Source organism: Argopecten irradians, chromosome 15, assembly GCF_041381155.1.
Source record: "Argopecten irradians isolate NY chromosome 15, Ai_NY, whole genome shotgun sequence".
Classification (NCBI taxonomy): domain Eukaryota; kingdom Metazoa; phylum Mollusca; class Bivalvia; order Pectinida; family Pectinidae; genus Argopecten; species Argopecten irradians.
The window spans coordinates 34366820-34392541 of NC_091148.1; the positions used below are offsets into that span (position 1 = coordinate 34366820).

Genomic DNA, 25722 nt, shown 5'->3' on the forward strand with positions numbered 1-25722 from the left:
GAAAGAGTGGTAAGAAATTTCAAATATCAAAATCTAATATGCTGCCTGTCAGTCATCTTGTTGACCGATCACTCCTCGAATGCAATATGCACAACAAAGGTCCTAGGAAACCCTAACTATGAAATTTGAGAAAGATCCTGCATTATTTTCTGATAAATAGTGGTAACAAGAATTGTTAACGGATGGAAAGATGGACAGATGAGGCATCACAGATGATGGTGGGCTAATGGGAGTTATTATGTACATGTACCACGTGATACCTGATAACGTGTGTGCGGACTAGTATCTCCAGTGGTGATAGAACGTTATTATCTGTAATCATCCCACTGAAATGACATTAGCATGGGATATCATCTTTTGACGTCATTCTATCAGCAATAGAAACAATAGTCCTGCATAAACGTTATTGGGTATCACATTGTACGAGCTGAAGATAAGACATATATATACAGATTTTTTTTATCAACATCACTTATTATTTTGAGAATCAAACTTTTGGCGTCATAACAATATCCCAACACAATCTTGAGAACAGCATCCACTCTGAAATTACAGTATCTATATCTATAGAACTTTCTGATAAGGTGGACATAACAACAGTGATTATAACCCTCTGACTATTGAGGATGCAATACCTACAGAAGATCCCCATGTTTGTGTCAGTGTGATAGAATAATCTCCATCTTCAGCAACTACTGAAACTGTGTTTATTCTGTATTTGCATATTACATAGTTATCTGCCCTTGCTGGTAGGAATTGATTGTGACGTCATGCGTTTGCAAGCAGCGTAACGTCATATTTTTCGGAGAAAACCACAAGAATTGTGCTCACAAAATAATAAGGTAACAATCGATACCTACCCGCAAGGGAGCTAACTCTGTAATAGGTATAAGATAATACAGACCCAGACCTGGTTTACAGGACAGTTTACTACACATACAAAACATATACAAGTACACATTGTAGAAATGTTCATGTTTCTTCGTCACTGTCTAATACGTCGTCTCCTTCCATGTCTGCTTCAACTTCCTCCTCATCGTCATCCTTCTTCTTCTTGGCTGAAAACACACAATTTTATATAAACTTTATTACACTGTAATCAGCTTGCTCACTTTCCCAATCTAATATCACTTAAGACCTTAGTATCGTCATACAGAGATAACGTGGATCAATGTATCTATTTGTGTCCCCCTCACAGTTTTCATAGGTATATTGTATTTGTGTCCCCCTCACAGTTTTCATAGGTATATTGTATTTGTGTCCCCCTCACAGTTTTCATAGGTATATTGTATTTGTGTCCCCCTCACAGTTTTCATAGGTATATTGTATTTGTGTCCCCCTCACAGTTTTCATAGGTATATTGTATTTGTGTCCCCCTCACAGTTTTCATAGGTATATTGTATTTGCATATTACAGCCAGGGATAGCTCCCCTTATTATGAGTTATTAGTTTTTGTAAGGTGAGCATAACGTCATATTTTTGTTCAGAGAGAATGACATAATTTTCGCTAAAAACTAATGAGCTAGGTCATAAATAATATGTACTCGCAAGGGCAGGTAATTCTGTAATAAATACTATGACCCATGGCAGACGACGACGGATGAAACATGATGGTTTAAGCTGGAGGTATTGTGATCCTTAAAATAACAGTCCACTGATGCATGTTGGCATATATTAAACATCGGTTCACCGGTAATACTGTTCAATTATCTTTCTTCACATACATAATTCATTTTTTATTTCCCAGAGTTACTATGTTATTAGCTTTGTGGTAATATCAAGTTTGTAAAGTGGTTGGAAGTGTAAATATTTAACTATTCTTCAAGTAATTTATAATTATTGTGGATTTGAAATAATTATGAGAGATCAATCTTTTGATTACTTACATCTAAATTTACTTGATCTTGATAGAATCTTGAATTATCAGTTTATAACATATAACCAAGGAAAAATAATGAAAAGTGATACATGGAGATGAAAATTGAGTGCAGTTACATGGGAACCTTTTAGGATTCATTTCCAAGTTTGGGGTTGATATGATAATACTTACGTCTGACAGTGACTTTAGGAGGTACGATGGGTTCAGGTCGGTCTGCTAAAATTCTCCACTTATTTTTCTCCCACATGCCTTCTAATGTGATGTGGAACTCAGCCATCATGTGACCAAAGAGTTTCTGTTCAAAATCAAAAATACAATATATTGCAATATTCAGAAAAATTTGATCATAATTTCTTTACCAACTTATATAAGCTTTAATGGTTGTTTACAGCATGTTATGGCCAGTAGTGTTGGGAATCGGTTGAAATTTCACGGTCGATCATCAGTTTTATTTAACCAATCAATGATCAATTAAAATCGATTTTTTTTCCTTGATGTAAAAACAAGTCTCATATAAAAATTTCCTTCCAAGGCTTACAATCGTGAGGTCTCTCTGTGCTGTCATGTTTTCATGTCGCTTATTTTCTTCACAAATCATGCTCATCTGAATGTTTACATTACTACGTAGTGCTTATGCGCTCTTCAATTCGTTTAGACACTTCAAATTTGAAATGATATGAGTGACAACCATACACAAGGGAAAGATTTTTACAAGTTGGCTATGATTTTTTTTGCATGTTTTAGTGATCAGCTAACTTTGTACTTTCGTTTATCATGGTGCCGGAAAATCCGACAAACTTGATTACAGATTTCTTAATTAATTGATCAAACACCTCAAACCAACAATACTCGACGAACTTGATTAATCGGAACACCACTAATGTCCAGCCAATCTATATTATTTCAGCAATGATGTAAAATACCATACATGATATAAGAAAACAAATGCTCTATGTTGTCTACCAGTTTTGTTCCACTCTTAATAAGGTGATTAAATTTCATGCCAAAGCTACCAACTATTCATAGCAATTATTATCTTCAGTAACATGCAAAATTTCATTGCACGAGTAAATTCTGTATATCATATTAGAAATGGCTGTACGGCAGTCTGTTTCCAATATGTATAGTCTGTTTACAATATGTATGCTAAACAGATAGCAGAAAATTTAAGCATTTATTGTATAAATAAAATAAAATGTATGTAACAATCCAAATCCTCATAGATACATTTTCAATTAAATTTACTTAAAGATGCTCCATTGCTGACAAATGGTATTTTTCATTATCACAAACAAGAGCAGACAATTTAGTATTTTCCTTCAGTTACAAAAGTTATTTACTTCACACCATTATCACTATTGAAAAGTTTGAGCTTCTAATTTTACTTCAAGTTAAAAATATGAAAATAATTAATTGCATCCCAAAAAAATTCCATGGCACTATATTCTGTTTGAAATGAAGTACTGATTGTGCATGCATCAAAGGCGAAACAAATTATTTTATATCATTTTTTTTGTGCTAATTAGGAATATATCCATGATTAAACACCAATTATTGTTCAAATGATGAATATCATTTATACTCTGTCGGCGGTGGAGCATCTTTAATTTCCTACACAGTATAACTTGTCTATTCAACGAAATGTTAGCAAGACCAGCAAGTATGCCTGGTTTTGACAATATCCAGATTATGTAGGTTTTAATTGCTATAACTTAAGCAAGAATAAACAGATATCCAGATTAAGGTCCTGATTGACAAGTAGCACGGTGATAGTTTGAGATGTATAATGAAAGATGTTCTAAGTATGAGTGTTTTTTTTTGTTTTGTATCCATTCAATATGCACACAGTTTGTACTCACCAATATTCTAGCTTGTTCTGGAGTTAAAACATCGTCTTTATCACAGACCTTATATTCACGTAAGAGTGTCACTGTACCTGTCAAGGAAAGCCAAGAACCATTACAGCAATTCACACAAAATAACTGTCTATTAAATACTCTACTACCTATAAGATATTCACTCATAACAAATGAAAATAATAAATATACCCCGGTATACATTTTATCTAGTAGTTTTATCCAGTATATTGTACCATGTGTAATTACCCACGGTACAGACGGTGAACGCAACAGGACGTAATAAAACGGGATTGACGTAACAAAACGTAACAGTGTGTACGATGCCGTAACAAAACTTCTAGACGGTCCGTGGTGGAACGGGCAGCAAGCACGTTCCCGGGAATCTCATGGTGATTTCAAGTTTTACTTTACCCACATCACTTTGGAATAAGCTTCATATTTGTTAAGTTTATCAATAAACAATATCAGTACTATTACACCAAGAACTTTTCACTAAGCGCCTGGGCATAAATAAACAAGAGATTCCAGAGGGATCTTGGCACCCACCAAAGAATGATCTTTGTCTGACAATGAAAAGATGGATCTTTTCTCTGCTTTTCAAACTTTTTTCAAACATACTACATACAAAATTTGAGACAGATCGCATCAGTACTTTCTGAGAAATAGCAGTAACAAACTTCAACTATCAAAATCCAAGATGGCTCCTTGGTGGCCATCTTGTTGATTGATTGGTCCCAAAACAAGGGCCCTAGAGGAACCTACATATGAAATTTGAGATAGATCCCTTCAGCACTTTTTGAGAAATAGCGATAACAAACTTAAACTATCAAAATTCAAGATGGCTGCCTGGCGGCAATCTTCTTGACCGATCAGTCCAAAAATGCAATATGCACAACTAGGGTCCTAGGGGAACCAACATATGAAATTTGTGAGATCCCTTCATTTCTTTCTGAGAAATAGCGATATCAAACTTTAACTATCAAAATCCAAGATGGCTGCCTGGTGGCCATCTTGTTGACCGATTGATCCTTAAATGCAATATGTACAGCTAGCGTCCTAGGGGGACCTACATATGAAATTTGAGGCAGATCCCTTCAGTACTTTCTGAGAAATAGCGATAACAAACTTTAACTATATAGGTGTACTTGATACCTTGTATTTGCATACTATAGAGTTATCTGCCCTTGCAGGTAGGTGCTGATTGTTATAGATATATTTGTTTATGAGTGTAACATAACTGAAGGGCTCAAATATCTGGCTGTTTTAATTGCTTTTTGCAAGTAGATATATCAGAATAGCAAGTGAAAAAATATGTACTTGCATATTTTAGCAAGTGGTTTTTTTATCAGGGACAACTGTAACAAAAGGCCCAAGTGTTTTAACAGTCATCTGACAAGCTACCTTGGCTAAAATTGTAGAGAAAATTCATTAGATATAGTGTCATGGCAGCCATCTTCGATTTAGGATCAACCAGAGATGTAACCACACTTAGTGACTTTGTCTGGACCATGTCAGGATAACTTCATGTAAGTTTCAGCCGATTCCCAGCTGTAGAACTTGAGAAGTTCAAAATGTGTTTTCAAGATGGCGAATGTGGTGGCCATTTTGGATTTCGGATCGACCAAAAAAAACCAACACTTTGTGAGGACCACGTCAAGATCATTTCAGGCAAGTTTCAGCTAAATCTCACTGGTAGAACTGGAGAAGAAGTTCAAAATGTGAAAAGTTTACGCACGGTGGACGGTGCACGACGACGGACGAAAGATGATGACTACAGGTCATCCTAACCTTTTGGGTCAGATGTCCTAAAAATGACGGAATGATTGTGAAAAATTATTTTAATGGAAAATATGGTGAAACAGTGCTTACTTTATGTTGTTGATATACCTATACACAACACATCATCATATACCTATACACCACACATCATCATGCAAAACTAAATGATTTTATATATCCCCCTCTGTAGACTATATGTTGTTGATATACCTAAACACCACACATCATACAAAACTAAATGATTTTATATATACCCCTCTGTAGACTATATGTTGTTGATATACACCACACATCATCATATAAAACTAAATGATTTTATATCTACCCCTCTGTAGACTATATGTTGTTGATATACCTATACACCACACATCATCATACAAAACTAAATGATTTTATATCTACCCCTCTGTAGACTATATGTTGTTGATATACCTATACACCACACATCATCATACAAAACTAAATGATTTTATATTACCCCTCTGTAGACTATATGTTGTTGATATATACACACACATCATCATACAAAACTAAATGATTTTATATCTACCCCTCTGTAGACTATATGTTGTTGATATACCTATACACCACACATCATCATACAAAACTAAATGATTTTATATATACCCCTCTGTAGACTATATGTTGTTGATATATTAATTATATACACCACACATCATCATACAAAACTAAATGATTTTATATATACCCCTCTGTAGACTATATGTTGTTGATATACCTATACACCACACATCATCATACAAAACTAAATGATTTTATATCTACCCCTCTGTAGACTATATGTTGTTGATATACACACACCACAAACATCATACCCTCTGTAGACATAACACCACACATCATACAAAACTAAATGATTTTATATCTACCCCTCTGTAGACTATATGTTGTTGATATACCTATACACCACACATCATCATACAAAACTAAATGATTTTATATCTACCCCTCTGTAGACTATATGTTGTTGATATACACCACACATCATCATACAAAACTAAATGATTTTATATCTACCCCTCTGTAGACTATATGTTGTTGATATACCTATACACCACACATCATCATACAAAACTAAATGATTTTATATCTACCCCTCTGTAGACTATATGTTGTTGATATACCTATACACCACACATCATCATACAAAACTAAATGATTTTATATCTACCCCTCTGTAGACTATATGTTGTTGATATACACCACACATCATCATACAAAACTAAATGATTTTATATCTAAAATACCTATACACCACACATCATACAAAACTAAATGATTTTATATCTACCCCTCTGTAGACTATATGTTGTTGATATACCTATACACCACACATCATCATACAAAACTAAATGATTTTATATCTACCCCTCTGTAGACTATATGTTGTTGATATACCTATACACACACATCATCATACAAAACTAAATGATTTTTATATCTACCCCTCTGTAGACTATATGTTGTTGATATACACACACATCATCATACAAAACTAAATGATTTTATATCTACCCCTCTGTAGACTATATGTTGTTGATATACCTATACACCACACATCATCATACAAAACTAAATGATTTTATATATACCCCTCTGTAGACTATATATGTTGTTGATATACCTATACACCACACATCATCATACAAAACTAAATGATTTTATATATACCCCTCTGTAGACTATATGTTGTTGATATACCTATACACCACACATCATCATACAAAACTAAATGATTTTATATATACCCCTCTGTAGACTATATGTTGTTGATATACCTATACACCACACATCATCATACAAAACTAAATGATTTTATATATACCCCTCTGTAGACTATATGTTGTTGATACCTACTATACACCACACATCATCATACAAAACTAAATGATTTTATATCTACCCCTCTGTAGACTATATGTTGTTGATATACCTATACACACACACATCATACAAAACTAAATGATTTTATATCTACCCCTCTGTAGACTATATGTTGTTGATATACCTATACACCACACATCATCATACAAAACTAAATGATTTTATATCTACCCCTCTGTAGACTATATGTTGTTGATATACCTATACACCACACATCATCATACAAAACTAAATGATTTTATATCTACCCCTCTGTAGACTATATGTTGTTGATATACCTATACACCACACATCATCATACAAAACTAAATGATTTTATATCTACCCCTCTGTAGACTATATGTTGTTGATATACCTATACACACACAACATCATCATACAAAACTAAATGATTTTATATCTACCCCTCTGTAGACTATATGTTGTTGATATACACCACACATCATCATACAAAACTAAATGATTTTATATATACCCCTCTGTAGACTATATGTTGTTGATATACCTATACACCACACATCATCATACAAAACTAAATGATTTTATATCTACCCCTCTGTAGACTATATGTTGTTGATATACCTATACACCACACATCATACAAAACTAAATGATTTTATATCTACCCCTCTGTAGACTATATGTTGTTGATATACCTATACACCACACATCATACAAAACTAAATGATTTTATATCTACCCCTCTGTAGACTATATGTGTTGATATACCTATACACCACACATCATCATACAAAACTAAATGATTTTATATCTACCCCTCTGTAGACTATATGTTGTTGATATACCTATACACCACACATCATCATACAAAACTAAATGATTTTATATCTACCCCTCTGTAGACTATATGTTGTTGATATACCTATACACCACACATCATCATACAAAACTAAATGATTTTATATATACCCCTCTGTAGACTATATGTTGTTGATATACCTATACACCACACATCATACAAAACTAAATGATTTTATATATACCCCTCTGTAGACTATATGTTGTTGATATACCTATACACCACACATCATCATACAAAACTAAATGATTTTATATCTACCCCTCTGTAGACTATATGTTGTTGATATACCTATACACCACACATCATCATACAAAACTAAATGATTTTATATCTACCCCTCTGTAGACTATATGTTGTTGATATACCTATACACCACACATCATACAAAACTAAATGATTTTATATATACCCCTCTGTAGACTATATGTTGTTGATATACCTATACACCACACATCATCATACAAAACTAAATGATTTTATATATACCCCTCTGTAGACTATATGTTGTTGATATACCTATACACCACACATCATCATACAAAACTAAATGATTTTATATCTACCCCTCTGTAGACTATATGTTGTTGATATACCTATACACCACACATCATCATACAAAACTAAATGATTTTATATCTACCCCTCTGTAGACTATATGTTGTTGATATACCTATACACCACACATCATCATACAAAACTAAATGATTTTATATATACCCCTCTGTAGACTATATGTTGTTGATATACCTATACACCACACATCATCATACAAAACTAAATGATTTTATATATACCCCTCTGTAGACTATATGTTGTTGATATACCTATACACCACACATCATCATACAAAACTAAATGATTTTATATCTACCCCTCTGTAGACTATATGTTGTTGATATACCTATACACCACACATCATCATACAAAACTAAATGATTTTATATATACCCCTCTGTAGACTATATGTTGTTGATATACCTATACACCACACATCATCATACAAAACTAAATGATTTTATATATACCCCTCTGTAGACTATATGTTGTTGATATACCTATACACCACACATCATCATACAAAACTAAATGATTTTATATCTACCCCTCTGTAGACTATATGTTGTTGATATACCTATACACCACACATCATCATACAAAACTAAATGATTTTATATCTACCCCTCTGTAGACTATATGTTGTTGATATACCTATACACCACACATCATCATACAAAACTAAATGATTTTATATCTACCCCTCTGTAGACTATATGTTGTTGATATACCTATACACCACACATCATCATACAAAACTAAATGATTTTATATATACCCCTCTGTAGACTATATGTTGTTGATATACCTATACACCACACATCATCATACAAAACTAAATGATTTTATATCTACCCCTCTGTAGACTATATGTTGTTGATATACCTATACACCACACATCATCATACAAAACTAAATGATTTTATATATACCCCTCTGTAGACTATATGTTGTTGATATACCTATACACCACACATCATCATACAAAACTAAATGATTTTATATCTACCCCTCTGTAGACTATATGTTGTTGATATACCTATACACCACACATCATCATACAAAACTAAATGATTTTATATCTACCCCTCTGTAGACTATATGTTGTTGATATACCTATACACCACACATCATCATACAAAACTAAATGATTTTATATATACCCCTCTGTAGACTATATGTTGTTGATATACCTATACACCACACATCATCATACAAAACTAAATGATTTTATATCTACCCCTCTGTAGACTATATGTTGTTGATATACCTATACACCACACATCATCATACAAAACTAAATGATTTTATATATACCCCTCTGTAGACTATATGTTGTTGATATACCTATACACCACACATCATCACATACAAAACTAAATGATTTTATATCTACCCCTCTGTAGACTATATGTTGTTGATATACCTATACACCACACATCATCATACAAAACTAAATGATTTTATATATACCCCTCTGTAGACTATATGTTGTTGATATATACACCACACATCATCATACAAAACTAAATGATTTTATATCTACCCCTCTGTAGACTATATGTTGTTGATATACCTATACACCACACATCATCATACAAAACTAAATGATTTTATATATACCCCTCTGTAGACTATATGTTGTTGATATACCTATACACCACACATCATCATACAAAACTAAATGATTTTATATCTACCCCTCTGTAGACTATATGTTGTTGATATACCTATACACCACACATCATCATACAAAACTAAATGATTTTATATCTACCCCTCTGTAGACTATATGTTGTTGATATACCTATACACCACACATCATCATACAAAACTAAATGATTTTATATCTACCCCTCTGTAGACTATATGTTGTTGATATACCTATACACCACACATCATACAAAACTAAATGATTTTATATATACCCCTCTGTAGACTATATGTTGTTGATATACCTATACACCACACATCATCATACAAAACTAAATGATTTTATATCTACCCCTCTGTAGACTATATGTTGTTGATATACACCACACATCATCATACAAAACTAAATGATTTTATATCTACCCCTCTGTAGACTATATGTTGTTGATATACCTATACACCACACATCATCATACAAAACTAAATGATTTTATATATACCCCTCTGTAGACTATATGTTGTTGATATACACCACACATCATCATACAAAACTAAATGATTTTATATCTACCCCTCTGTAGACTATATGTTGTTGATATACTATACACCACACATCATACAAAACTAAATGAATTTTATATCTACCCCTCTGTAGACTATATGTTGTTGATATACCTATACACCACACATCATCATACAAAACTAAATGATTTTATATATCTACCCCTCTGTAGACTATATGTTTGTTGATATACACCACACATCATCATACAAAACTAAATGATTTTATATATACCCCTCTGTAGACTATATGTTTGTTGATATACCTATACACCACACATCATCATACAAAACTAAATGATTTTATATATACCCCTCTGTAGACTATATGTTGTTGATATACCTATACACCACACATCATCATACAAAACTAAATGATTTTATATATCTACCCCTCTGTAGACTATATGTTGTTGATATACTATACACCACACATCATCATACAAAACTAAATGATTTTATATCTACCCCTCTGTTTTATATGTTGTTTGATTTACACACTGAGAAAAGCGTGGAGAAAATGCTCTAGAACATCATCTGGGGACTGTTTGTGAACTGTCTTGAAACTTCATTAATCAAAAACTTCATCTTTTGGTTTGTTTGTGAGGGGCTTTGAGAACTTACTCTAGAACTTCATATTTGGGTTATTTGTGAGGAGCCTTAAGAACTTACTCTAAAACTTCATGTTTGGGTTTGTTTGTGAGGAGCTTTAAGAACATACTCTAAAACTTCATCTTTGGGTTTGTTTGTGAGGAGCCTTGAGAACTTCCTTTAAAACTTCATCTTTGGGTTTGTTTGTGAGAAGCCTTGAGAACTTACTCTAAAACTTCCTCTTTGGGTTTGTTCGTGAGGGGTCTTGAGAACTTACTCTAAAACTTCATCTTTGGGTTTGTTTGTGAGGAGCCTTAAGAACTTACTCTAAAACTTCATGTTTAGGTTTGTTTGTGAGGAGCCTTAAGAACATACTCTAAAACTTCCTCTTTGGGTTTGTTTGTGTAGATTGAGTCTTCAAAATTAAAACTTCATCTATGTGTTTTGGAAGAGTTTATGCCTTGTAAACTTACAGGTACTCTTAAACTTCATTTTTGAGTTTTTTTCTGAGAAAAGCGTGGAGAAAATGCTCTAGAACATCATCTGGGGACTGTTTGTGAACTGTCTTGAAACTTCATTAATCAAAAACTTCATCTTTTGGTTTGTTTGTGAGGGGCTTTGAGAACTTACTCTAGAACTTCATATTTGGGTTTGTTTGTGAGGAGCCTTAAGAACTTACTCTAAAACTTCATGTTTGGGTTTGTTTGTGAGGAGCTTTAAGAACATACTCTAAAACTTCATCTTTGGGTTGGTTTTGTGAGAAGCCTTGAGAACTTAATCTAGAACTTCATATTTGGGTTTGTTTGTGAGGAGCCTTGAGAACTTACTCTAAAACTTCATCTTTGGGTTTGTTTGTGAGAAGCCTTGAGAACTTACTCTAAAACTTCCTCTTTGGGTTTGTTCGTGAGGGGTCTTGAGAACTTACTCTAAAACTTCATCTTTGGGTTTGTTTGTGAGGAGCCTTAAGAACTTACTCTAAAACTTCATATTTAGGTTTGTTTGTGAGGAGCCTTAAGAACATACTCTAAAACTTCCTCTTTGGGTTTGTTTGTGAGGGGTCTTGAGAACTTACTCTAAAACATCGTCTCTTTGAGTTTGTTTGTGAGGAGCCTTGAGAACTTCCTCTAAAACTTCATCTTTGGGTTTGTTTGTGAGGAGCCTTGAGAACTTACTCTAAAACTTCCTCTTTGGGTTTGTTTGTGAGGAGCCTTGAGAACTCCTTTAAAACTTCATCTTTGGGTTTGTTTGTGAGAAGCCTTGAGAACTTACTCTAAAACTTCATCTTTGGGTTTGTTTGTGAGGGGCCCTGAGAACTTACTCTAAAACTTCATCTTTGGGTTTGTTTTGTGAGAAGCCTTCAGAATTTACTCTTAAATTTCATCTTTTGGTTTGTTTGTGAGGGGCTTTGAGAACTTACTCTAAAACTTCATCTTTAGGTTTATTTGTGAATAGCAGGCCTGTCTGACCATGGAGTTGACTGCTGAGTTTATGAATACCGTCTCTACATTCATCCTCTGGTGTCCTGCCAAGTGCAAGGGACATAACTTTGTTTTTACCAAAGAAAAACCTGCAAAACGGAAAATAAGAAAACATACAATACTCAAATCTTTGTAGTGATTAGTATGTTTCTGGGATTTTATTGTAAACTAAAGGTAAATCATTGATTTCTTTTTGGATTTATCAAATAGCAAATCCAGTAAACATGATAGGGCTTTACTGTGCTTTCTACGGTCTGTAAGAACCAGCTGATAAACTCACCTGCTGTTGTGCCAGTCATTGCGGACTTCCTTCAGTTGTACATTTCTCATGTTATGGACAGAAAATGTGAAGATCCTGGCATACTTATCAGCACAATTCCTTATCTGTGGAATTTAAATATCAAAATCAGATGAAACACAAAGAAACACATTATTCAAATTGAAGCCACCAAGCTGTATGAACAAGAGATTCAAGAGGGATCTTGGCATCCACCATAGAATGATCTATGCCAGTCAACGAAAAAAACTAAGAGGCCCAAGGCCTTAACGATCATCTGACTACCTTGGCAATAGCCGTATTGGAAATTAATAAGATATGGTGTCATGATAGCGATCTTTGGGATCAACCAGAGATGTAACAACACTTTGTCAAGATCATATCAGGGTCATTCCAGGCAAGTTTTAGCCATCACTGTAGCAGCTATCTTGGATTTCGGATCAACCCGAAAAATAATAACACTTCGTCGGGACCATGTCAGGATGCAAGTTTCGGCCAAATCGCATGGATCGAACTTTAGAAGAAGTTCAAAATATGTTTTCAAGATAGCAGCTGTGGAGACCATTTTGGATTTTGGATCAACCACACGAATTACACTTTGTTGGGATCAGGTCAGGATCATTTCATGCAAGTACCAGCTAAATCACACTGGAAGAACTTGAGTTGTTCAAAATTCAAGATATTAAATATTTAGTACCCATGGGTACTATGAAAGTAAGGCAAAGTTCATTCATTTCTTCACAACTGTGGTAGAGCCCTTTATCTCAGCATGCTACCGGATTAATATGAATACCTTGGGCCTTTCAGTAAGTTAGAAGAATTAAGTCATTCAAAGATTTTAGCCTATTTTACCCTCATGACCTTGAAAGTATATGTACTTCAAGGTCATTCTTTTTCACAACTTAATTAGACCTTTATCAAAGTATGCTGCAGACAAAATATGAATACATTGGGTCTTTCAGCTAGTTAAAAGAGGTAATTCAAAGATTTTAGCCTATTTGACCCCTGTGACCTTGCAAGTAGGTCAAGATCATTTTCACAACTTTCGTAGCCCTTTATTTCAGCATGCAACAGGCCAAATATGAGTACCCTGGACCTTTCGTTAGTTAGAAGAAGTCATACAAAAATTTTAGCCTATTTGACCCCTGTGACCTTGAAAGTAGGTCAACGTCATTCATTTTAACAAAGTTGGTAGCCCTTCATTCCAGCATGCTACAGGCCAAATATGAGTACCCTTGACCTATCGGTTAGTTAGAAGAAGTCGTTCAAAGATTTTAATCTATATGACCCTATGACCTTGAAAGTGGGTCAAGATCATTCATTTTCACAACTTTGGTAGCATTTTATCCAAGCATGCTACAGGCTAAATATTAGTACTCTGGGCCTATCAGATTGTTAGAAGAAGTTGTTCTAAGATTTCAGCCTATTTGACCCCAGTGACCTTGAATGTATGTCAAGGTCATTTATTTTCACAATTTTTGTAGCCCTTCATCTCAGCATAATACAGGCCAAATATGATTACTCTGGGCCTCAAAGATTCACGTGTCGATCTAACGTAAACAAGAATCTAATATTGGAATATTTTTTGTTATTTAACAATTAAAATCGATTTACAACTTCAAAAATAATTACTTGTTGTTCGTTTAAAGTGTAAATAATTTACGTATTTATCAAGTAAACCAAACAATATCTATTTGCCTGTTCACATACATATGTGTGGTAGGGCTGCAACGATACACCAGTAGTCCGATACGATACGTATCACGATACATGCCTATCGATTCGATTATTTTCGATACGATACTTCTGTTTTGTGCCATCTTGCGTTTTCAACAGTTTTTTTACATCTGGATTTTAAAATGTACAACTAAAGCATTAATAAATCATACCTAAAAGAGACATTTTTTATGTTTGATGTAAACAAACATAAATTTTTCCAATTATTACAAAAAAAGGTAAAAAAAAATAATTGATTACTTGATCATGAGTATAAGTATATGTAGCCATCTAACTGTAACAAAAAATAATAATACTAAGTTCATATGTCTACTTGAAATAATTCTAAAGCAATAATATACTTATTTAAATCAGAGATTTAATTAGTATATTCAAATATCTCTTTAAATTAATTGAACAGGATTCAAAACTATAAATAATTATCATTTTATTGTGAGCTTGTTCTCAAAACAACTAGCTATATACCTAAAATACTGATAAAAAATCTTTTGACCTACTAATTAAATTACTAATAAAATAAATTTTGACCTACTAATTAAATTATTACATTTAATTATGTTTAAGAGAAAAAAAAATCTGTGTTCATAAAATTTCAATACAAATTGTTTTTATACTAGTAAAATTTATTGACATTTGAGTAGTAGGCCATATAACATTAACAAGAGGCCCATGGGCCTTAACGGTCATCTGACTCATGGCACAAAACAACAAAGTCACAGTAAAAAGTATTGGTTAACGATTAATATAAACAATACAAGGAACTCCTTAGTTGAATATGTAAGTTTCTGAAAAAGGTAAATGTCATTTGTTGAACCAACTTGGTAGCCCTTCATCCAAATATGGTCGAAACCCATTCAAGGATTAATATAAGGAGGAGTCAGATTTTAAAGCCAAATTTCAGCAAAGCTCCCATTTTGGACCTCGGTCATACTATCCCCATGGGTCTTACCTCGGTCCTTTATAAAATATGATTGTCCTTACCTAAAGTTCCCCCTTCTGAATCAATTAAAACCACTATAGACCAATTTTCATTGAGATCGGAGACTGAAACCTTAAAACAGGAAGTTGGCCAGCGACCATCTTGGAATACCAAAATCTTTACGAAAATGTTTGCATGTTGTTCGGCATCAATTAAAACCCCTATAGACCAATTTTCATTGAGATCAGAGACTGAAACCTTAAAACAGGAAGTGGGCCAGCGGCCATCTTGGAATACCAAAATCTTTACGAAAATGTTTGCATGTTGTTCGGCATCAATTAAAACCCCTTTAGACCAATTTTCATCGAGATCGGAGACTGAAACCTTAAAACAGGAAGTGGGCCAGTGGCCATCTTGGAATACCAAAATCTTTACGAAAATGTTTGCATGTTGTTCGTCATCAATTAAAACCCCTATAGACCAATTTTTATTGAGATCGAGACTGAAACCTTAAAACAGGAAGTGAGCCAGCTAAAATTAAGAAAATTTGCCCTTTTGGGGCCCCACCCCTCAGTTCCTAGGGTTCAGACTAGACTCATTTATATAAAATATAATTGTGTTTCCCCAATGATGCTTCACACCAAATATGGATAAAATTCATCCAAGGATGGAGGAGGAGTAGGATTTTAAAGCTAAAATTAAGAAAATTTCCCCATTTAGGGCCCCACCTCTCAGCCCCTAGGGGTCGGACCAGGCTCATTTATATAAAATATGATTGTCCTTCCCTAATGAAGTTTCACACCAAATATGGATGAAATCCATCCAAGGATGAAGGAGGAGAAGGATTTTAAAGCTAAAATTAAGAAAATTTCCCCATTTAGGGCCCCACCTCTCAGCCCCTAGGGGTCGGACCAGGCTCATTTATATCAAATATGATTGTCCGTCCCCAATGATGTTTCACATCAAATATGGATGAAATCCATCCAAGGATGAAGGAGGAGTAGGATTTTAAAGCTAAAATTAAGAAAATTTGCCCATTTGAGGCCCCACCCCTCAGTCCCTAGGGGTTGGACCACGCTCATTTACATCAAATATGATTATCCTTCCCCAATAATGTTTTACACTAAATATAGATGAAATCCATCCAAGGATGAAGGAGGAGTAGGATTTTAAAGCTAAAATTAAGAAAATTTGCCCTTTGGGGGCCCCACCCCTCAGCCCCTAGGGGTTGGACCACGCTCATTTATATAAAATATGATTGTCCGTCCCAAATAATGTTTCACACCAAATATGGATGAAATCCATCCAAGGATGAAGGAGAAGTAGGATTTTAAAGCTAAAATTAAGAAAATTTGCCTTTTTGGGGCCCTACCCCTCAGCCCCTAGGGTCGGACCAGGCTCATTTATATAAAATATGATTGTCCATCCCAAATGATGTTTCACACCAAATATGGATGAAATCCATCCAAGGATGAAGGAGGAGTAGGTTTTTAAAGCTAAAATTAAGAAAATTTGCCCTTTTGGGGCCCCACCATTCAGCCCCTAGGAGTCGGACCAAGCTCATTTATATAAAATATGATTGTCTTTCATCAATAATGTTTCACACCAAATATGGATGAAATCCATCCAAGGATGAAGGAGGAGTAGGATTTTAAAGCTTAAAATAAGAAAATTCGCCCTTTTGGGGCCCCACCCCTCAGCCCCTAGGGGTCACACCTATCTCAAATATATAAAATATGAATGTCCTTACCTAATGATGTTTCACACTAAATATGGATGAAATCCATCCAAAGATGAAGGAGGAGTAGGATTTTAAAGCTAAAATAAGAAAATTTGCCCTTTTGGGGCCCCACCCCTCAGCCCCTAGGGGTCGGACCAGGCTCATTTATATAAAATATGATTGTCCTTCCCCAATGATGTTTCAAACCAAATATGGATGAAATCCCTCCAAGGATGAAGGAGGAGTAGGATTTTAAAGCTAAAATTAAGAAAATTTGCCCTTTTGGGGCCCTGCCCCTCTGACCCTAGGGGTCGGACCAGGCTCATTTATATAAAATATGATTGTCCTTCCCTAATGATGTTTCACACCAAATATGGATGAAATCAACCCAAGGATGAAGGAGGAGTAGGATTTTAAAGCTAAAATTAAGAAAATTTGCCCTTTTGAGGCCCTGCCCCTCTGACCCTAGGGGTCGGACCAAGCTCATTTATATAAAATATGATTGTCCTTCCCCAATGAAGTTTCACACCAAATATGATGATGAAATCCATCCAAGGATGAAGGAGGAGTAGGATTTTAAAGCTTAAAATAAGAAAATTTGCCCTTTTGGTGCCCCACCCCTCAGCCCCTAGGGGTCGGACCATGCTCATTTATATAAAATATGATTGTCCTTCCCTAATGATGCTTCAAACCAAATATGGATGAAATCCATCAAAGGATGAATGAGGAGTAGGCTTTTGTATAAATAGTCTTACGCACGACGCACGGCGCACGGCGGACGGCGGACGGCGCACGACGACGGACGAAACACGATGACAATAGGTCATCCTGACCTTCGGTCAGATGACCTAATAAAATTTAATTTAAATCCGAATTTTGTTATACCTATCCGACTCCTTTGTTACAATTACCAAATGCCAAAATGGCGGCCATTACGATTGCAAATTGTATGACTTCCATCAGCCAATGTAGGCCTATTTAACACTGAAAACGTGAGTAAACCATTAACAAATGTGAAAAGTGTTTGCTATTGATGTGATTCTTACTAGCTGTAGTCATTCCATTTATTGTAAGGGCTTTAAATATTGGTAGATTGTTTCCAAATCCGCCTCGACCAGCTGGTCGACTTCTGTAACAGACACACGTGAATAGTGACACTAGCTCACTACCAGGCTTAATAGGCTCAGGCTGTTAATCAAAACAGGTGGAGAGATGTTCAGAGAGTATTTTACACCTCTTTTAGGTGTGATCCCAGTGTCTGATATTCTTGATATGACTAAGATTTATTGCTTTAAGTGTGAGTCTAAAGATTGCATCGTATCGAACCGAAACCGCAAGGCTGTATCGTAAAATCGTATCGACATACAAATATCGCGATTCAATGTGTATCGCGATGAATCATTTCAGCCCTAATGTGTGGGGTCAAACGGAGGTGCAAAATGTCATCTCCGCCTATTAAAATACTCCGGTTATTTGCATATTTTCTTCTGGAAAATGACTTATTCAAATAAGCGGAATCCTCTGTATACTTATCAAATTTTAGGAGAATCCCTTTAACACTTTCTGAGAAATAGAAATTGATTTTATTTGTCATAACTGTTGATGTCAAAGAATATCTTAATATTTTGTTTTGTATTCAAGTCAGTATTTAAATAAAACAAGAGGCCCATGGGCCTTAACGGTACCCGAGTTCGGATACAGAATGAAACAAAGACATATAAACACTATATAAAATATATACAACAATATAAACAAAATATATTTCATCAGGCCCTTGAAGTCAGTCAGTGTTTTTATAAATTTGACTTTTGAATCTATGAAGATATTTGGTTCCATCAAATCTGTGAATTCAGATGAAAGAATTTTGAAATTTTAGCCATTTTTAACCCCTTTTGCGCCCCTCTGGCCCCTGGAGATCAGCTTGGACCAATTTTGATAAGATGTTAAAATGCTATCTCAGGCTAATAATTCTAACCCAGTCTGACTTATTTCCTATGAAAACTAAGCAAATAATGTTCATAAATGTGTTTTTCCTATATAAACTTATTAAATTACCCCCTCCCCAGGGGAAAATCTGAGAACCAAGGGCCATGAAATTCCCAATTCTTGTAAAGAGCCTTAAAACCTTTCAATCTTTGAAGAGTATCTGGTTCCATCAATTCTGTGAATTTAAAAGAAATTTTTTGAAATTTTAGCTAATTTGACCCCTATTGGCCCAGCCCCTAAGGCCCCTGGGGATCAGTCATGGAAAATGTATTAATAGGATTCAATGGCATTTTCATAGGGATAATTCTGGTAACATTTGACTTATTTCCTATTACAAATGACCAAATAATGCTCAAAAATGTGTTTTTCCTATACAGAGGATTCCGCTTATTTGCATAGGTCATTTTCCAGAAGAAAATATGCAAATAACCGGAGTATTCGAATAGGCGGAGATGACATTTTGCACCTCCGTTTGACCCCACACATATGTATGTGAATAGGCAAATAGATATCGTTTCGTTTACTTGATAAATACGTAAATTATTTACACTTAAAACGAACCACAAGTAATTATTTTCGAAGTTGTAAATCGATTTTAATTGTTTAATAACAAAAAATATTCCAATATTAGATTCTTGTTTATGTTAGATCGACACGTGAATATTTGAGAAACAGCTAAACGATCGATCAAATGCAATTATATTCTACTAAACAGGATTGGATTTGTGTCTACAATTCTAAACCTAAATAATAAACAAATTTACGTACATTTGCCTGGCAAAATGAACTTACGATCGTGATTAAACTTCAAAGTGCCGATCAACTAGTAGTGTTGCTTTTACACATGTGCATGTGAATTCGAAAATGGCGGCAGGTGATGAAGCCATGCGTTCACTCGACCTAAATGTCTTTTGAGAATTCTCCCTGTATTGTTGATCTATACGGCGAATAGCTTGATAACATTTCAGAAATTAATGCATATTCAAGTAGCAATGAAACAATTAACGTAGCAGGTATCTTTTGTATCCTAAGCTTACATACTGTACGAAACTTGCGGTAGTCATTGCACGCCGACTTTGCATGCTTTTATGTCTCGTTCAACGAGACGCTTGATACGCACATGTCTGTCGAAGTCAACAAGACTCTGGTTGAACGAGACTACTCATGAATGGCGATTGTTGTAAGGAAGCATGGTTTCTCCAACCGATCGCGAACTAAGGTACGTTACGGTAATAAATAAACATATTTCAAAGTGCAAATGCTTTAATTAGATGTTTGAGTCAGTGAATATACTAAAGTTATGATCAACCGCTGCTGATGTAAATCGTAACAGCGTCGAATACCTTTGCAGATTCATGCATAAAATAACAAGCCATACGATAACGTTAATCTGTCACCATGATGATTTCTAGTATCGGCGAATTTCGCTAAAAATATATTGCAAAATTGAAAAATATTCGATTTTATTTTGAGAATTTCCCAAATATTTTATTCAAATAACCGGAGGTCATGTAAAAGTCTATGCAAATACACGGAGTTGAAAAACAAAGATAAAGAAGGAACAAATCGGGACCGCAGAATTTTATGCAAATAACCGAAATATTCGAATAACCGTTATTCGATTATGTAGAGTCCTCTGTATAAACTATAGTTAACTGAACCCGCTCCCCAGGGATAAACCTGAGACCCCAGGGTCATATAAGACACAATTTTTGTAGAGGGCCTTGAGACCTGTCTATCCATGAAGAGTATTTGATTATACATACGATATCTGTAAGTGGAGAAGAAAATATTTCTTGAAATTTTAGTCAATTTTACCCCTTTTGGCCCCTCCCACAGCCCCCTGAGGGGTGGGGGGGTCATATAATTCACAATTTTGATTGGCCTTATGTCTTAGAAGGTTTGTGCAAATCGCATTGACATTGCTTCAGCAGTTTTGGAGATGAAGTCGAAAATGTAAATTGTTTACAGAGGACTCCACATAATCGAATAACGGTTATTCGAATATTTCGGTTATTTGCATAAAATTCTGCGGTCCCGATTTTTTCCTTCTTTATCTTTGTTTTTCAACTCCGTGTATTTGCATAGACTTTTACATGACCTCCGGTTATTTGAATAAAATATTTGGGAAATTCTAAAAATAAAATCGAATATTTTTCAATTTTGCAATTTATTTTTTGCGAAATTCGCCGATATATGTTTCAAGATACTTCGCTTTTAGTAGAAATCATCCTGGTAACAGATTAACGTTATAGTATGGCTTGTTATTTTATGCATGAATCTGCAAAGGTATTCGACGCTGTTATGATTTACATCAGCAGCGGTTGATCATAACTTTAGTATAATCACTGACTCAAACATCTAATTAAAGAATGTGCACTTTCAAATATTTTTATTTTTATTAACGTAACGTACCTTAGTTCGCGATCGGTTGGAGAAACCATGCTTCCTTACAACAATCGCCATTCATGAGTAGTCTCGTTCAACCAGAGTCTTGTTGACTACGACAGACATGTGCGTATCAAGCGTCTCGTGAACGAGAGACATAAAAGCATGCAAAGTCGGCATGCAATGACTACCGCAAGTTTCGAACAGTATGTAAGCTTAGGATACAAAAGATACTTGCTACGTTAATTGTTTCATTGCTACTTGAATATGCATTAATTTCTGAAATGTTATCAAGCTATTCGCCGTATAGATCAACAATACAGGGAGAATTCTCAAAAGACATTTAGGTCGAGTGAACGCATGGCTTCATCACCTGCCGCCATTTTCGAATTCATATGCACATGTGTAAAAGCAACACTACTTGATCGGCACTTTGAAGTTTAATCACGATCGTAAGTTCATTTTGCCAGGCAAATGTACGTAAATTTGTTTATTGTTTAAGTTTAGAATTGTAGTCACAAATCCAATCCTGTTTAGTGGAATCTAATTGCATTTGATATCGATCGTTTAGCAAATACTCACGTGTCGATCTAACGTAAACAAGAATCTAATATTGGAATATTTTTTGTTATTAAACAATTAAAATCGATTTACAACTTCGAAAATAATAACATGTGGTTCGTTTTAAGTGTAAATAATTAAGGTATTTATCAAGTAAACGAAACGATATCTATTTGCCTATTCACATACATATGTGTGGGGTCAAACGGAGGTGCAAAATGTCATCTCCGCCTATTCGAATACTCCGGTTATTTGCATATTTTCTTCTGGAAAATGACCTATGCAAATAAGCGGAATCCTCTGTATTTGCAAACGACGGACTATGACGGACGAAAGGCGATTAGAATAGGTGACCATGAGACTTTGTCTCAGGTGACCTAAAAATGCTAATACCCATTGCAGACAGTCTGTGCAAATCAACTTCAGTATCACAAAATGATAAACCTTTTATGTTAAGGTTTCTGATTGAAAATTTTCTAAATCCTCGTTTATTTATGTGTAGATAAGTAGGAAATAGTGAACATTTCTGATTTTTGTGTAGGCGATGGAGCCACATTGATAAACTCACCTCTTCAATAAGTTTCTGCTTTAGTTCTAGTCCCTTCTTCTTCGTCTGGGTCAGGGAAACTGATAACAGAAACAAAGTAAAATTTGATTGATATCAAAGTCAACAAGGCACTCAAAAGGTGCATAGTTTTATCCTAAGTTTAACAGATCACCCTCTGATCAAATGTGGTTTTTTTTTCGCAGCTAGTCATTTGGATCGGTAAACCCAAAGATTTTACTAGTCCGACTACTTAATCTACAGCTGTTTTGCTTTAACACTTCAGTCATGATCAGTTTACAATTCTTGGCCTAAATCACAGTCTGGATGCGTTTATGAATGCAAATTCTCACAAAAGATGGATGCGGTCTGAAATAACTGGATACACTATACAATCAAAATGTGTTGAAAAATGCAAATGATCACCCAGTCTTCAACTTTAAGCACCGATGCTAATGACTAGTAATTTTACAGTCGGACTAGTACCAATTTTAATGAACTAGTCCGATTGGACTAGTGGCTCCCCACCCTATTATGATCGGTAAAACAGACTGGCTAATGAAATTTAACCCTGATAAATGAAATATCATCAGTGTTACACCAAAATGCAACAAAATACATCACAACTACACACTCCACAATCACACACTCGAGCAAGTAAACTCAAGCAAATATTTAGGACCAACACTACAAAAAAACTAGAATGGGACATGCACATAAATAATATCACCGCAAATGCAAACAGATCACTAGGGTTTTTAAAGTGCAACTTAAAAATTAATTCACCACATATAAAAGAACACGCATACAAAGCACTAGACCGACCCAAACTGGAATACTGCTCTTCCATATGGGATCCCCACAACACAAACCAAATTCAACAGATAGAAAAAACACAACGCAGAGCAGCAAGATATGTTAACAACAAATATCACGACACAAGTTCATGCAGTTACAAACATGATACATCAAGTCAACTGGCCAACACTACAGACACGACGGCCACACACAAGATTAATACTTTTCTACAAAATAATACACAATATAGTTGCCATCGAATACCAGACCATACTCATACCAATAGACCACAGAACCAGACACTCCAATCCACACTCCTTCAGATAAATCTCTGCTACAAAGGACGCATACATATTCATTTTCACCACAAACAATTACACAATGGAATCTCCTCCCTGTAGCAGCAGTACAATGGCAATGCACCACACTCGAGGACTTCAATGCACACATTTCCAACGTAGCCCTTGAACAGGTTGGGCACAACCCTGCATATGGGTAACAGTTACCCATTTGAGTAACAGTTACCTGTTTGCAGTAATCAATAAGTTACCCAATTGAGTAATTATGTGAAAAGAAAACGCATAATGTTGTTTTAAAAATTATTATCAAAAAAGGGCGTCATAATTTTTAGAATGCCTTACAACTGATCAAAGACTCTATGCTTCTGTGGGTGAAATATCAAAATCTGTTGTCTAACTTTGTTGTAAGATGACAATTTAGGTGCTCTCCATTGACTTCAGTGTATAAGCTATCATGGAAATTCAGTGCAAATGTCATGGTTAAATGAGTTTTAAATGGTTTCTATTTTTAGCACCATAGTAAGCAATGGAGGTGGTTTATTTTGTGACTTTTACCGAAATTGAGACAATGAAGTTTGTCCCATTTTGATTAATAATGTACTATATTATGTTAGTAATGGTGCCATGTCAAAATTATTACGCCCTTTTTTGATAAAAAAGTTTAAAACAAATTCATGCATTTTTCTTACAAAATATTCCTCATTTGGGTAACTTATTGATTACTCAAACAGGTAACCGTTACTCAAATGGGTAACTGTTACCCATATGCAGGGTTGTGCCCAACCTGTTGAAGCCCTCACGCATTAGTTCTGCAAACACTTTTTATCTATATACTTAAATTTTTTTATCAAAATCACAAATTTAAACCCTTCACACCCTTGCACCCCTACAGATCATCGTGACATAATCGTCATATTTTGTCGGCGTTCATGTAAAAAGAAGAAGAAAAAATCTATTCTGAAGGAGATTAAATGCTCATTGCTGTTGATATGTCCCAAGTTCATGAGAGGTACAGTTAGTTTGCAAATGTTAATTAATGCTTCTTTGATGGAGATTAAATGGAGTGTTCTGATGGTCATTCACTTTTAACTGAAATAAATATTGCTTACTCTTTTTATCTCTTTTTGACTTCGGCATTCTGTCACTGATTGGATCCACGTGTTTATGATACCGGAAGTTGTGAAACGAAATAGGAATGCTGGGTATCAGTGAAATGTTTTTGATAAGAATCGAAAAAATCGTATTGTATCCATCAGTATCGTGTATGTCTCAGACATATTAATAAAATAAAATCAAATCAATTTGATCTTTGTATGGTTCTTAATATTCAAGCGTGTCGGCGCAGTTGCTAGGTAACAATGACGTCAAACGTCTTCCTTGGTTTCGAAGAATGAATCCCCGAAATTCTGG

The 25722-nt window shown here is 34.8% G+C and overlaps 1 protein-coding gene across 1 annotated transcript; it reads right to left on the bottom strand.

The window, feature by feature from the left end:
- Positions 1 to 911: 911 nt before the first annotated feature.
- Positions 912 to 25711, bottom strand: LOC138308807 (mRNA turnover protein 4 homolog). The gene is made up of 7 exons (XM_069249815.1): positions 25422 to 25711; positions 23240 to 23298; positions 13364 to 13467; positions 13023 to 13172; positions 3739 to 4123; positions 2051 to 2174; positions 912 to 1058 (listed from the first exon to the last, which is right to left on the bottom strand). Exons 1-7 carry the CDS (start codon positions 25447 to 25449, stop codon positions 973 to 975), a joined length of 936 nt encoding a protein of 311 aa, XP_069105916.1. The 5' UTR covers positions 25450 to 25711; the 3' UTR covers positions 912 to 972.
- Between the last annotated feature and the right edge of the window lie 11 nt (positions 25712 to 25722).

Excerpts from the sequence above, each read along its gene's own strand:
- LOC138308807 (XM_069249815.1), bottom strand. The coding sequence starts at position 25,449 with ATGCCGAAGTCAAAAAGAGATAAAAAGA. Across the intron at positions 23,299-25,421 it reads GTCAAAAAGAGATAAAAAGA|TTTCCCTGACCCAGACGAAG; the intron begins GTAAGCAATATT and ends TTCTGTTATCAG. Across the intron at positions 4,124-13,022 it reads CCTAAAGATGAAGTTTTAGA|AGATTCCCGGGAACGTGCTT; the intron begins GTAAGTTCTCAA and ends GAAATCACCATG.